Source organism: Pipistrellus kuhlii, unplaced genomic scaffold (genome assembly GCF_014108245.1).
Source record: "Pipistrellus kuhlii isolate mPipKuh1 unplaced genomic scaffold, mPipKuh1.p scaffold_m20_p_2, whole genome shotgun sequence".
NCBI classification, from domain to species: domain Eukaryota; kingdom Metazoa; phylum Chordata; class Mammalia; order Chiroptera; family Vespertilionidae; genus Pipistrellus; species Pipistrellus kuhlii.
Window position 1 is genome coordinate 101,311,019 of NW_023425515.1, and position 13,464 is coordinate 101,324,482.

At 48.0% G+C, this 13,464-nt stretch overlaps 1 protein-coding gene and 1 pseudogene across 13 annotated transcripts in view; one reads left to right on the forward strand and one right to left on the reverse strand.

Annotated features, from left to right (window-relative positions):
• FBLN2 (fibulin 2) overlaps positions 1–13,464 on the reverse strand; it is a 107,121-nt gene that overhangs the window by 22,610 nt on the left and 71,047 nt on the right. For 8 of the 13 annotated variants that reach the window (XM_045584150.1, XM_045584144.1, XM_045584149.1 and 5 more), the window contains exons 3-7: positions 10,551–10,662; positions 9,032–9,161; positions 4,876–5,056; positions 1,080–1,319; positions 371–484 (exon numbers count right to left, since the gene is read on the reverse strand). In XM_045584150.1, the coding sequence (XP_045440106.1) occupies positions 371–484; positions 1,080–1,319; positions 4,876–5,056; positions 9,032–9,161; positions 10,551–10,662 (777 nt within the window). The remainder of the gene's footprint in view (positions 1–370; positions 485–1,079; positions 1,320–4,875; positions 5,057–9,031; positions 9,162–10,550; positions 10,663–13,464) is intronic. The other 5 variants (XM_045584146.1, XM_036445784.2, XM_036445786.2 and 2 more) reach the window with 4 other exon arrangements.
• On the forward strand, positions 12,217–12,711 carry LOC118723472 (annotated as a pseudogene).

The following is a 13,464-nucleotide window of genomic DNA, read 5'->3' on the forward strand; positions in this document are numbered from 1 at the left end:
AGAGATGGGATTGAGGTGGAGATAGAAAGAGAATAAAGAGCAGATGCAGAGAGCAGGACCAAGAAAGAGAGGAGCAGGAAAAAAAGAGCTTGTACACATTATTGTCTTCACAACAGTTCCACAAGCAAGAACGTAACCTCTCAATTTCACAGGAACTAAGGCCAAAAAAGTAGCTAATTGGCTTGCTTGGGGTCACATACAATCGCCCAGGCTATCCTTTATTCTCACATCCTCTCTCACCCCAGCTGTCCCTCCCCACAACTCTCACCTCCTCAACTACACTGAGTTCAGATAGGCAAGACCAACCAACCCTCCAAGCAGAAGCACCCCATCTAGCACAAGGCCAGACCAATCCCGAGACACAATTTACCTTTGCATGTGTTGGGTTGTGGCCGTGGTAGCAGGATGGTGTTGGGGGCCACTTGGGAAGGTTCTGACCTCAGTGCAGACTCCTCTGCAGCCGCTGGCTGTGGGGGGCCATTGTCTGTCCCAGGCAGAGCAGATAGGAGGGAAGGTCTGTCACACATCTTCAGCCAGGACATAGGCTCTAACAGGCCCCGTGCCAGCACTTGACAGGAATTGCCTCATTTAAATCCTTCCCCACCCATTTCACAGGAGAGGAAACTGAGGTTCAGGAAGCAACGTAGGTTAGGTAGCAATCTCACTTTAGGTAAGATATTTAGGACAGAGGAGGCAAGGAAAAAGAGGAATGAATTTCTAGACTGACAAATCTATTCCTGGAAGCTGGCAGAAAGTCCCCCCAGACTGGGGCTGTGGCAACCTCCTAGACTAACTATTGTGGCTTAACCACCCATGGGCCCCACACTGGGGACACAGATTAGGTTGATGGGAGCCTATGTGGTTTGAGTCCTAGCACCCGAACCCAGAGCAGGGCACTGGGTGTACCCTGAAGATAGTTCCAGAAAGGAGCCTATCTGCCTGGCTTCACAAGGCCCACCACCAGAGACCCTCGGATCCTGCAGCTTCCAATGTGTGGGGTGGCAGGAGAAGTACCCTGTAGTCCCCTGGAGTGCCATAATGCTTGGCAAGATCAGGTGCTTACCTGTCCAGGTGCTTACCTGGGCGGCAGGTACGGCCGTCATCTTGCAGTGAAAAGCCGGGGAAGCAGGCACAGTGGTAAGAGCCCACAGTGTTGATGCAGAGGTGCTGACAAAGCTCCCCCGGAAGGAGCAGGCACTCATCCTGGTCATCACCGGGCAGGCTACTGGGCACCTCAGTCTCCATGCCCAGTGACAGGGCCTCCCGGCTCCCCAACTGCACCTCTGAAACTGGGCAGGAGTCAGTGCTCATGATGGGAGCTGTGCTGACCCCAGCAGGTGGTTGAGACTTCAGGCCCCCCCAAAATCAGTGCAGGTCCTCATCAGAACTCTGCGTGCCCAGTTGAGGCAATGTGCATGGATGAAAGATGAGTGGATGGATGGATGAAGGATGGGTGGGTGGACAAACCTCAACAATAAGAGTGAACCCATCAGAGCCAGGTCCACAAAAACCCTCAGGAAGCTTTGGCTAAAGTGATAAATAGGATTCAGACCTCTGACCTCAGGGACATCAGGGAGGACAACACCTAACAACAGAAAGGGCCCCAAAACTGGATTCCATCAGATTAAGATCTGAACCGTCACTCGGGCTTTCCCAGCACTAGGTCTCCCCATGCCTTCCAGGCTGCATTGGGGAGCCGATGCGAGTGGGAGAGAAGGCTTCTAGGGCCGAGCTGCCTTAAAAAGCTCTTGATATACAGTCATGGAAAAGGGAGAGGCCAGAAACCCATCTACACTCCATGTTAGCCGGGGGCCCCAACTGTCTGCCAGCACCAGGCCACCTCAAGGGAGCAACTGCATACGCTTACATGTGAAGAACATGTTTCATTTTGAAGGCATTTACATTAAGCTCCAGCCCAATCAGTCCAGGCCTAGCACCTATAGGATGATCGTGATGGCTGATGTTCCAGCCTTATGACCCTGTGCCTAGCTCTGCTGGGCAAGTTGCTGGTCATGCTGCAGGGTTCATGCTCAGCCCACTTCATCAGCACATGTCTCACAAATAATCCCCCCCAGCAGCAGTGATGCTGAAGTTTGGAGGTGCATATTGATTTGCACAAGGTCACCTGAGTAGGAATGGCACCCAAGTTGACCTGACCTGCCAGTTGTATCCTCTGAGGCCCAGGTTACCCACCAGTTAGTCACTGAAGGAGAGAAACTCAAACTTCTGGCTCTGGACCCTTCTTGGCCCTACGTCTACCCTCTGACCCCTGAAGCTGGACTTCCTCCCAAATTTTACCTTGAATCAGACTTATGGTTGCTACCCTGTCCTTTACACTCATGCTCAAGCAGCCCCTAGATCTAACCTCATCATGTGGCACTTCTTTGGACTGGCCAGCCTTTGTGCTCATGCTGGCTGCTGAGGCCGACCAATCCCTCTGTCCTGTCAGTTTCCCCTGGCCTGGACACCCTCCATATACTTGTCTCTGCCCCATCATGCTGGTTTCTGTTGGGCCCACCATCACATCCAGCAAACTTTGTACCCACAGGATACAAGGTTTCTCCCAGGAAGTCCTAACTTTGGACAGCAGGCATCTAATTCCCATGCCCAGATTTCCACTGTCTTGCATTATCAGGCCAGAGACCCAGGGATGGACTGGGTCTGGTCAAATCCAGTACACCAGAGCCCATGTCAAAAATAGGAGTCTACAAGGGCAAAGTGAGCCTTCCTCATATGGATATGAAAACATGGTGATAGTAACAGGGTCAGGAACCACAAGCCCTTGATGAGCATCCTGCCATCCCTCCCCACATGGAGTGAGGAGGAGAGAAGAATCTGTGTCTGACAAAGTCTCCAAGAAGGCCCATGACTTGCTGAGAAGAACAGTGGACCTGGGATTCCAACCAGTCTGCTGGACTCCAAGGGCCATACATTAACCTTGATGTAAGGATCACCTCTGGGATTTTTGTTTCCCAATCCTTGAAGTGCCCAGGTCAGGCCCACAAGTGCCCTAGATGATCCACAAAGCTGCAGAAAGGACTAGGCCTGTGCTTCTGGAACCCTCCTGGGCACGTGATCTCTGGCTAGTCAAGGCAGAATGTATGAACACCTGCAAAAGTGGCCAACCAGGGATTTCATGTCACCAGCCCCAGGGCTACAGGCCCAGCTCCACAAAGACCACCTGCAGACTCACTGGCACACCTTGATTGAGTTCCTGCTGGCCCAGAGGCACAAAGAAGGCTAATGGCCCTGAGTCCAGGAGATAGTATTAGATAGGGTGACAGAGGCTGAATCTGGCAGCTGAAACAATGATCACAGCACACGGAGGGCACAAGAGGGAGGAGATCCCAGGGACACTGAGGACTGGAAGTTCTAAGACCTGGCTCCTGACCCTCAGGCAAGAGCAAACGCAGGCTCCATGGCCCACATTGGTACCTGGAGCTCCCTATCCCACAACACACACACACACACACACTGGTCTCCCTATGGCTTCTGGGGACCAGTGCCAGATAAGGATAGAGAGGGTAAGGGCACAGGTCTGATCAGTCCTCAGAGAACTCGTGGTCTGGTGGTGAAGGGGGAGCACCAAACAAACCCATCATTCATTCAGACATTTGCTAGTGACTTCTGGGACAAGCACAGGGCTAGGCTAAGAATCTATACTAATAAAAGAGTAATATGCTAAATAGACTGGGTTGACCAGCCATCTTTCGGACGTCCGACATCCTCCCAGACAAAGCCATGGTGGTGGGAGCTGAAGCAAAGGCAGTTAGGGGTGATCAGGCCAGCAGGGGAAAGCAGTTAGGAGCAATCAGGCTGGCAGGGGAGGGCAGTCAGGGGCGACCAGACCAGCAGGGGGGGGAGGGTCTGTTGGGGGTGACCAGGCTGCCAGGGGAGGGCAGTTGGGGGCATTAGGCAGGCAGGCAGGTGAGTGGTTAGGGGCCAGTGGTCCTGGATTGCGAGATCGGGACTAAACTGGCAGATTGTAGAGGGTGTAGGCCAAGCTGAGGGACATCCCACATCCCCATGCACGAATTTCATGCACTGGGCCTCTAATATAAGCATAAAAGGGAGTGCTAGCCTGAAGAGGCTGATCAGACAGGTGGGGAAACATTTACAAATGCATTCTCCATACCAATTATACCCTGTTCCCTAAGGACACAAGAATGACATAGGTGAGAGGAATGGAGGATGGATGAACAAAGGTAAGTGAATGATAGATACGTGAAAGGTTTGGGGACGTGAATACATGAGTGGATGAATGGATGGACAAACAAATAAGATGAATAGAAAGACCAATGGATGGACAGACTGATGGATAGATGGATGGATGGATGGATGGATGGATGGATGGATGGATGGACGGACAAACAGATGGATAGATGAACAAATGGATGAGTAAATGAATGTGTGAGTACATGGGTAGGCAAACAGGTAAGCAGATGGGTGGGGAGATGAGTGGATGTGAGAATGGATAGATGAGGGATGGTAAATGAATGGTATAGTGGGTGGAAATATGGATGGCAAAATAGACCAGAGAATGGGTGGGAGATGGGTGAGATGATGGATGGATAAAAGCCTGGATGAGAGTGGATGGTGATAGGTAGTAGGTAATTGGTAGTTCAGTGAGTAAAGTGATTGGTACTTGGAAAACTGAATGAAATCACCATCTTGGAAATGGCAGGCCTCAATCCATTCTCAGCAGCCACTGAGGAACTCTGTGGTGCCGAACTTGTGCCCCACGCTACAATGTCCATGGACCCAGAGCCTCCACAGAAGGCCAGGGTCACCCAGCATTGCCTAGAAGCCCCAAAAGCTCTCTCCTCTTCACCCAACCGTCCTATAAACCCTGGCTCAGGATGAGGCAACACCCACCTCTCTGTGGTGCAGACTCGGGCTCCGGAGCCTGGCGGACCTCGGGCACGATAAGGGGGTCTTCACCCTCACAGCAGGAAAGCATGACGTGGTTGCAGGGGTAGCCCAGGTTGGGGTTGGACTCGCAAGACTGGCCCTCAGCCCGCACACGGAGCCCCAGGCCACAGCAGTCACAGCATTGCTGGAGGGAGACATGCAGTCATTGCTACAGCCTGGGCCCCAGAGCCCACCTACATTCCCCTGGGTCTGTGAGCCTATGTGGCTCACTGAGAGCCCCAAGGAAGCAGCCTGTTTCAGGCTCAACAGAGGAGATGATAAAAGAGAGTGAACTAACCTTGTCTTGTTCATTCTTTCTAGTATGTGCTCTCCAATTCCCCATATCTAGCTCAGAGTAAGGTTAATGCAAGTCTTTTGAAATAATTAATCAATGGCCTCTATTAAAAGAACTGCAAATTAGCCCTAGTCACATCCACTCCACCCACTGACTAGCACACTGACTCTAGGAGACCACTGGGTAGAGCTTTCAGGAAAGCTTTGAACTGGGCTGACTCAACTCGAAAGCACATCCTTTTCACAAGCCTCTTCTTCCTTTTTGAAAGAGATATGGTGGCTGGAGTTCTAACAACCGTCTTGGGACATGAAATGACCTTCGAGATGGAAGGGAAGGCTAAAGATGACTGAGTAGAAAAATAGAATTTCATTTTCCAGAGTTCTATTCCAGAGTTTCTGAAGCTACTGTGTAGCTACTCCCCTGTCCCAGAATGCTCACCTCTAAAAAAATCTTCAATTGTTTAAACTACTGTGGTTGATTGATAGTCCAAATCATGTCATCTTCCCTGTGTCCATTGTCTTGCAATGTGATAGTGCAGTTCCTCCGATCAGAAGGGAGATTATTTTCTAACTCTTGGTAGCACCTCATTGCTTTGGCCAATAGGATGAGACAGAAGTGACAATACACCAGTTTTGAGCCCCTGCCTCAAAACGCCTTGCACACTTTTATTCCCTGTGTTGGAACCATGCCCACCACTAACTAAACAAGCTAAGGCTAGTCTGCTACAAGTTGTGAGACTACATAGAGTAGAAAAAAGTCATCCCAGCTACAGACATCCTAAATCATAAAGTGCCAGGGGAGCCATCAGCTGGCAGCAGACACCTCCTAAGTAAGCTCAGCTAAGATCAGCTGAGGATGGCCCAGATCAGCAAAACTACCTCATGAGATAAGCTAGTCATGAATAACTTGATTTGGGATTGTTTATTACATAGCAATAACCTGTACTCCAGACTTGAATCACCCAATAGTAACCACTTGCACTTAGTCAAGACCCACCATGTACTTAATAAATTACTTAGTTTTTCTTACCTCTGATGCTCACAACCACCCCATAAGACATATATTATTATCATCCTCATTTTATAGATGGACAATCTGAGGCTCAAAAAAGGCTGGTCAGGGTCAAACATACAGACAAAAATGAGATTTAAAACTTTTCTGTCACCAAAGTCCTTTCCCTAATATCAATTGTTTTTAGAAAAAATCAACCCACCATGATAAAAATTAAAGTCCAAATCATTTCCCAAATGTTACACTCCTCAAAATGTCCCTATTAGTCATCCAGGTTTGTAACCCCTCTTCAACTCCTTACACTCTCTCCCCTAAACATCTCTTTTAATGATGCTCCTGAGACTGCCCACTGCCCTGGGCTGCTCCATCCTCTGATGCACAACCAGCCAGGCATTGGCCCTCAATGTCTGCTTTCCCTTCTTCCCAATTTTCAGTGGAACATGTGACCTCTCCAGAATAAAGACTACATTTCTTAGTCACTCTTCAGCTAGGTGTGACCACTGGCCTAAGTTCTAGCTAATGTGCTGTTAGTGGAAGTACTGTCTGTCCTCAAAGGAGGGACTCTTCTCACACCTGTGTCCACAGCAACATTGGTCATTCAGCCAAGAGATAGAAGCAACCCAATGTCCATCAAAAAATGAATGGGTCAACAAAATGTGCTTTTTACATGTAATGGAATAGTATTCAACTTCAAAAGAAAAGACATCCTGATACCTGCTACACCATAAGTGAACCTGGAGGGCACTGTGCTCAGTGAAATAAGCCAATCACACAGGACAAAGACTGTGATTCCATACATAAGAGGTCCCTAGAGTAGTCATTCATAGAGACAGAAAGTAGAAGAGTGGTTGCAGGGGCCGGAGAGAAAGGGTATGGGGGTGAGTGCTACATGGAACAGGGTTTCAGTTTGGGAAGATGAAAGTATTCTGGAGATCAATGGTGGTGATGGTTGTACAATAGTGTGAGTGTATTTAATGCCACTGAGCTATACACTAAAAAATAATTAAGATGTCAATTTTGCCGAAACCAGTTTGGCTCAGAGGATAGAGCATCAGCCTGTGGATTGAAAGGTCCCAGGTTCGATTCCGGTCAAGGGCATGTATGTTGGTTGAGGGCATATCCCCAGTAGGGGGTGTGCAAGAGGCAGCTAATCGATGACTCTCTTTCATCAATGTTTCTAACTCTCTATCCCTCTTCCTCTCTGTAAAAAAATCAATAAAATATTAAAAAAAAAAAAAAGATGGTCAATTTTACATTCTGTGTATTTGGCACAATGAAAAATAATTTAAAGAGAGGCTCTTCCCCATCCTTCTAACCTGCTGCCTGGAGCTCAAGCAGCTATTCTGTACAAGGAGGCAGCATATTCCAGTTGGCTGGGCAACAAGACAGAACAAACCTATGTCCCTGAAGAGCACAGAGCCACTCATTCCGTCAGTTCTGACATGGCTGCCCGCAACCACCAGCATTTGACAGAATAAGAAATGTTTAGGGAGTTTTCCATTACTTGCAACCAAACTGACGTCTAGCCCTGCCACCTGAGGCCAACGTGAGCCCTAACACACTAATTGGTTTTCTGTAAATCCCTCCCAGGGCCCTGCATACCTGCAGCCTGGAGCCCAAAATATCTCACAGCAGTAGTTTCTGTCCTTCATGTAAGAGCCAGAGGACTCCTGGCAGCCTGCTCCCACTGCACCTCCTTGCCACAGGCTACTGAACCCCAAGGCCACAGGCTCTTGCTTCTGCACCTTTGCTCACACTGTTCCCTCTGCTAGAACCCCCCTCCTCTTCTCTCTGCTCTATGACTGCTGGTGAGGTTTAATTCCATCCTGACCACACTATCCATGGAGAAGAACCCTCTTGGTCCGCACAACTGCAGAAGGGATCCAGATAATGCCCTTCAAAACTCTCTGTGTCTCCCACCTCAATGAGAGCAAACCCCCATTCTTACAATGCTAGACAGGGTCTGCCCCGTCACTTCTCTGCCCCATCACTACTACTCCCTCCTCACTCACTGCACTCCAACCACACAGGCCTCTTTGCTGCTCCTCACACATGCCAACCATGTACTTGCCTCAAGACCTTTGCACTTGCTGTTCCTTCTGCCTAGAATAGGGGTGGGAAACCTTTTTTTTTTTTTCTACCAAGGGACATGGGATATTTATACGTCATTCAAGGGCCATACAAAATTATCAACTTAAAAATTAGCCTGCTATATTTGGTCAAACATTTAATTAACTCATCCCTAATGCCTTGGCAGGGCCAGACCAAAAGATTTTGTGGGCCTTATATGGTCCCCGAGCCAAATGTTCCACACCCCTGACTTCCCACAGAAGTCCACACAGCTCACCCCTATCCTCCTGCAGGGTTTTACTCAAACATCCCCTTCTCAGTGAGGCCATCTCCAGTCACTGCAGATGAAACTCCAGTCCCTCCCAATCTCTAACATAGCTTGTCCCTATCTTCTCTTCAGTTTTTCCTCCCTGGCACCATCACCTTCTAATATACTGAATATTAACATACTCACCGTGATCTCCATCTGTCTCCCTGACTACAAGGAAAACCCAGAGAGAGCAAGGATTTTTGTGTTACATGTTTCTATATCCCTCATGCCTAACATAGGGCCTGGCATACACTGGTGTTCAGTATATATTTTGTGAATTAGTAGGTCAATATAATAACTGCTGATGTTCTTTATGCTGATGAAGAGACCCTTGACCCATGTGAGAGGATCACCCTCACTGTGGAGTCCCACAGGGGAACCTAAACCTCAGCCCTCAAGGACCCTCAGGCCACAAAGGGTGCGGTCGGACTTGCCTTGTACAAGGAGGTGCCACAGGTGTCGCTGTCCTCAAGCCCACAGGCCTCGCCCTCCTTGGCGCCCACAACACCGGCCATGCAGCTCTTCTCCTTCAGGTAGGATGCGCAGCAGTGTTTCTGAGCTGTCCTGAAATAGAAGTGCTCTCAGCCCCACCTGGACACCCACCCCATCCTCCCAGGGAAAGAAACTGAGGCTCAGAGAAGAGAAGCCCATATGAGCAAGGCAGTGCTGATGACAGGTGCATTGGCAAGGCCAGCACCTCGCGCCCACTGAGTCACATTGGTTTGTTTCTCCTTAACCAAGAAGACTTTAGGCCTGGGCCCCACTGGTCTCAGTACTGTGTCCTGATAATGAGAAAGGGGAATTGGCATTCCAAACCCCACATAGGGCTGAGAAAGACAGGAAGACCCACTCCTGGTTGGTATGGAGGAATGTAGCCTACAGTGTTGCTGGTCAAGCCTCCCAATCTCGGTAGGGCTGCCCTGGGGCAGAGGCAACTGATGAGCCAGCAGCATGAGGGCAGAGCCAGGACACAGAGGAGGGGTTGTTGGAAAGCAGGGTTCAACTCCACTTGAGGAAGAACATGTCCCAGCGAGGGCTACCCAGTGACAATCGGCTGGCCATGAAGCAGTGAGTTTCCCATCACAACAGGAATGCAAGCATGCACTACTTATAAGGGCTACTCAGCTCAAAATTCCAGGACTGTGACTTGTGTATGATATAACTCCTAAATAGCCCCAAACTGGTGGGACAACAGAGGAAAAGGAAAGGGACATGGTTAGCATTTAAATGTTTCTAAAGGAGGTATGGTGAGCTGGACATTAGAAAACATGAAGTCTACTCCTGGCCATGCTCCCAATGAGTTGTATGGCTTTGGGTGAATCACATCACTTATCTGAACCTTGTCTTCCTTTGTCTGGAAAAATGAGTGGATTGGAAAAGATGGTGTTGCTAGAAAAAAGAAATGGTGAGTAGCTGATCAACACATCTTCCAGGCCTGGCACTGGGCTGGCCTGGGTGTAAATGGTGCCTTTGCTGAGACACCAGAGACAAAAGAAACAATCAGCCCAGGAAGTAGAAGAGGATGGTGAAAGGCCACTCTTTTAGAGACTCGGGGGTAGCAAAGTGGGGAGAGAAAGAGGACTGGGCTCTCTAGCTCAAAACTGAGCAAGTATATCCTGTGTGAATGGAGCCCTGCCCAACAAAGCACACAATTACTCCTGGGTGCCAAGGGTCCTTTAACACTTGCTCCAAACTGTACATCCCTGATTATGTGTAACAGGCCCACTATAAATTTATGTGGCTAGTTTACTTTGGGGTCCAGTCTTGGGCTCTCCGCACCTGCAGAAAGCCTCACCAACTGGACCACAGCTGCCATATCCAATCGCCCTTGAGCACCTGGAAGCAGGTGAACCATGTGCTCACCTTGCACTGTCAGGACCTGCAGTCCAAGGCAACCAGGGATCTGGAGAAGGTGAATGGGCAGCTCTGCCTGCCCTCAGGTGCCCACCCTACCTGCAGACATCACCCTCAGCGCCACTCTCAGGGACTTCCAGGCACTCGTCATTGTCGATGGCCCACTGCTGTCCAGCTGCGCAGCAAGTCTCGATCAGGTCCTTCGTGGAGACTGTGGGTGGTAACACGGGCAGAGTCACCACCCTATTGGAGGCATACAGTTCCAAAGTATCTAGGGTCAATAAGTATAGCAGGTACTGCTGTTGCCTGTCCACATCCCCATGACTGGGTAGGTAACTCACCCTGCACATTGGCTGCCAGCACACAACTGCAAGCTCCTCTGCACTTGATCTTAGCCAAAAGGCCGAGAAGCGATGCAAGCTCCTCTGGAGAAATGTCTGGGAGGTTAAGTTGGCCCCACAGAAGTGGGGACTGGGAGGAGCCCAGCCAGTCAGTGAGTATCATGGGAGCACGAAGGCAACAGCCCTGTGGGGCCACTCACACTTGAGCTCCCTGTGGGATCACAGACACTGTTCAACTCCTTCCCTGCACCTCCCCGAACCAGCATGTGCACAAGGACCCCAACTCAGGCTCTGCTTCTAAGCAGCCTGACCCAAGTCTCTAATCCAGACAAGCCATAAGAAAGCAACAGTAGCAGCAAGGAAAGATTACAACTCAGCTAAGAAGTTAACAGAGAATCTCAGTGACTAGGGAAAATGGGAGGAGTCAAAGGCAGGGAGAACACCTTAAAACTCAAAGTCACAGATCATACAGTAAGAAATGGATGAATCTGACTGCATCAAAATTAAAATTCTCTGTGTAACAGACCTCCATGAACAATATAATAGATTGCTGACAGCTTAGGAGATATTTTTGGAATGTCTACAACTGACAAAGAATTGCTACTGAGAAAATATAATAACATCCTGAAAATTAACAAGAAAAAACCACCTCAACATAAAGTATCTTTTAAACTGAAAAAATCAGAACAAGCAGTCAATGTGCCCTCAAGTGACAGTGGGCACTGGCAGCCAGTCTGGATGGAGACCTGGCACAACTCTCACAATGAAATGTGCACATCACCTAGGGCCTGGTGGCTCCGCCCTAAGTGTGCACTCCAGGGGTTCCTCACCAGGCCCAGCACACAGTCAGCACTGGAGTGTCTCTGTGGAAGGGTCTTGGAGGAAATCTGAAGTTCACTTTGGAGGAGTGAGGGAAGAGAACTGGAGACATCTCCGTGTAGGACTCCACCTGTCAGATACAACAGACTAGATGTCTGCATGACCATGTGCAGGTAAATGCATGCACACACAGCAATATAGAGCAGTAAGCAACAGACACTGAGGGGAACAGGAAAAATCAAGTGAGATTCATTACACATATTTAAAATATTGTACAAAAATAACAATACCCGTTTCACAGTAACACATAAAAGGAAAAAACTCACAAATTATACAGAAGAAAACTGGGGCAGAGGGATGGCAATAAGGAAAGGAAATAAAATACATCGTAAAGCAAGAGAGAATCTTACAAAGGTGATAAGGTATAAGGTGCTAGAAAATGAGGAATACAACTAACCCGACTATTTCCCTCTGAGGTCTGAAAATAAGTGACATTAAAAAATGAAGCGCATCTAAAATAACTACATATATCTGAAGGGATAGCAAAGTATAATGGAATAGCTTTGAGCCTGGAGCTGCATCTTAGTGCCACCGTGTTATAGCTATTCCTCTTCCCTAAAGACTTCCCTTAGGAGATGAAAGAAACTATCCTGAATCAGGAGAAGCTCATCAAACCACAGGCACAAGTGCGCAATGGTGGGAAAGGAACACTCCTAAGAAAAAGGCAGTTCACAGAACAGCTACAGCAGACATAAAAACTTCAGTTCTCCTTAAAGAAGTTAGGGGTAAACAATATCTCTGGTATTGAAGAGGTTAACATGTTCACAAACCAGAAAGTGTTCCCTCTTAAAGCCCTAAAGTTCAGGCATCTCAGCCACAAACACTTTCACTGTAACTGTCTGTGCAGAGACAAAGCAGCTGACAGGTGCCTAGGATCTAGCATCTCACACCAGCATGGGGCAAGTCTGGTTAGTTTAAGGAGACAATCAATGGGTGGAAAAGCACCACTTGCTACCAGAGAGGAGCAGCAGGAGGAGGAGGACGAAGTTCCAGATCTTGAGGAGATTTTTAATGAGGCTGCTAAGAATAAAGCAAACTGAATAAGTCAACTTCTGAAGAAGTCACTGGGAGCTGCTATTTTCTATTGACTGCTTGTTCACATTTTGCATATGGATCTGATAAAATCTAGATCTAATAGTTTTAACCCCCTTAGATACTGCAGCTCTTTTCAGTTTTGCTTATACACAAATCACTCTTTGTAGCTGAAGAAGCCTGGGAATAGAGATTGAAACAAAGGTTAAAAAAAATACCCCAAAAAGCTTCTGAATAGAAAAATATACTTTAAAATTCTAATAATTAAAACACAAAATGCTCAAAATTCACTAATCATCAGAGAGATGCAAATTTTAACAACGATGAGTTATCATCTCACACCTGTCAGAATGACTACCATCAATAAATCAACAAACAGTGCTGGCAAGAATGCAGAGAAAAGGAAACCCTAGTACACTGCTGGTGGGAATGCAGACTGGTGCAGCCATTATGGAAAACAGTAAGGAGTTTCCTCAAAAAAATTAAAAATGGAACTAACATTTGACCCAGTGACCTCACTTCTAGGAATATATTCTAAGAAACCTGAAACACCAATCAGAAAAAAATGTATGCACCCTTATGCTCATAGCAACACAATTTACAATAGCTAAGTAGATGAATGGATCATGTAGGGACCTGGAGAGTATTCTGCTAAGCAAAACAAGCTAGTCAGAAAAAGACAAGTATCACATGATCTCATTCACATGTGGAATCTAAAGAAATAAACTGGTGAGCAAATAGATCCAGGGACATAGAAACAT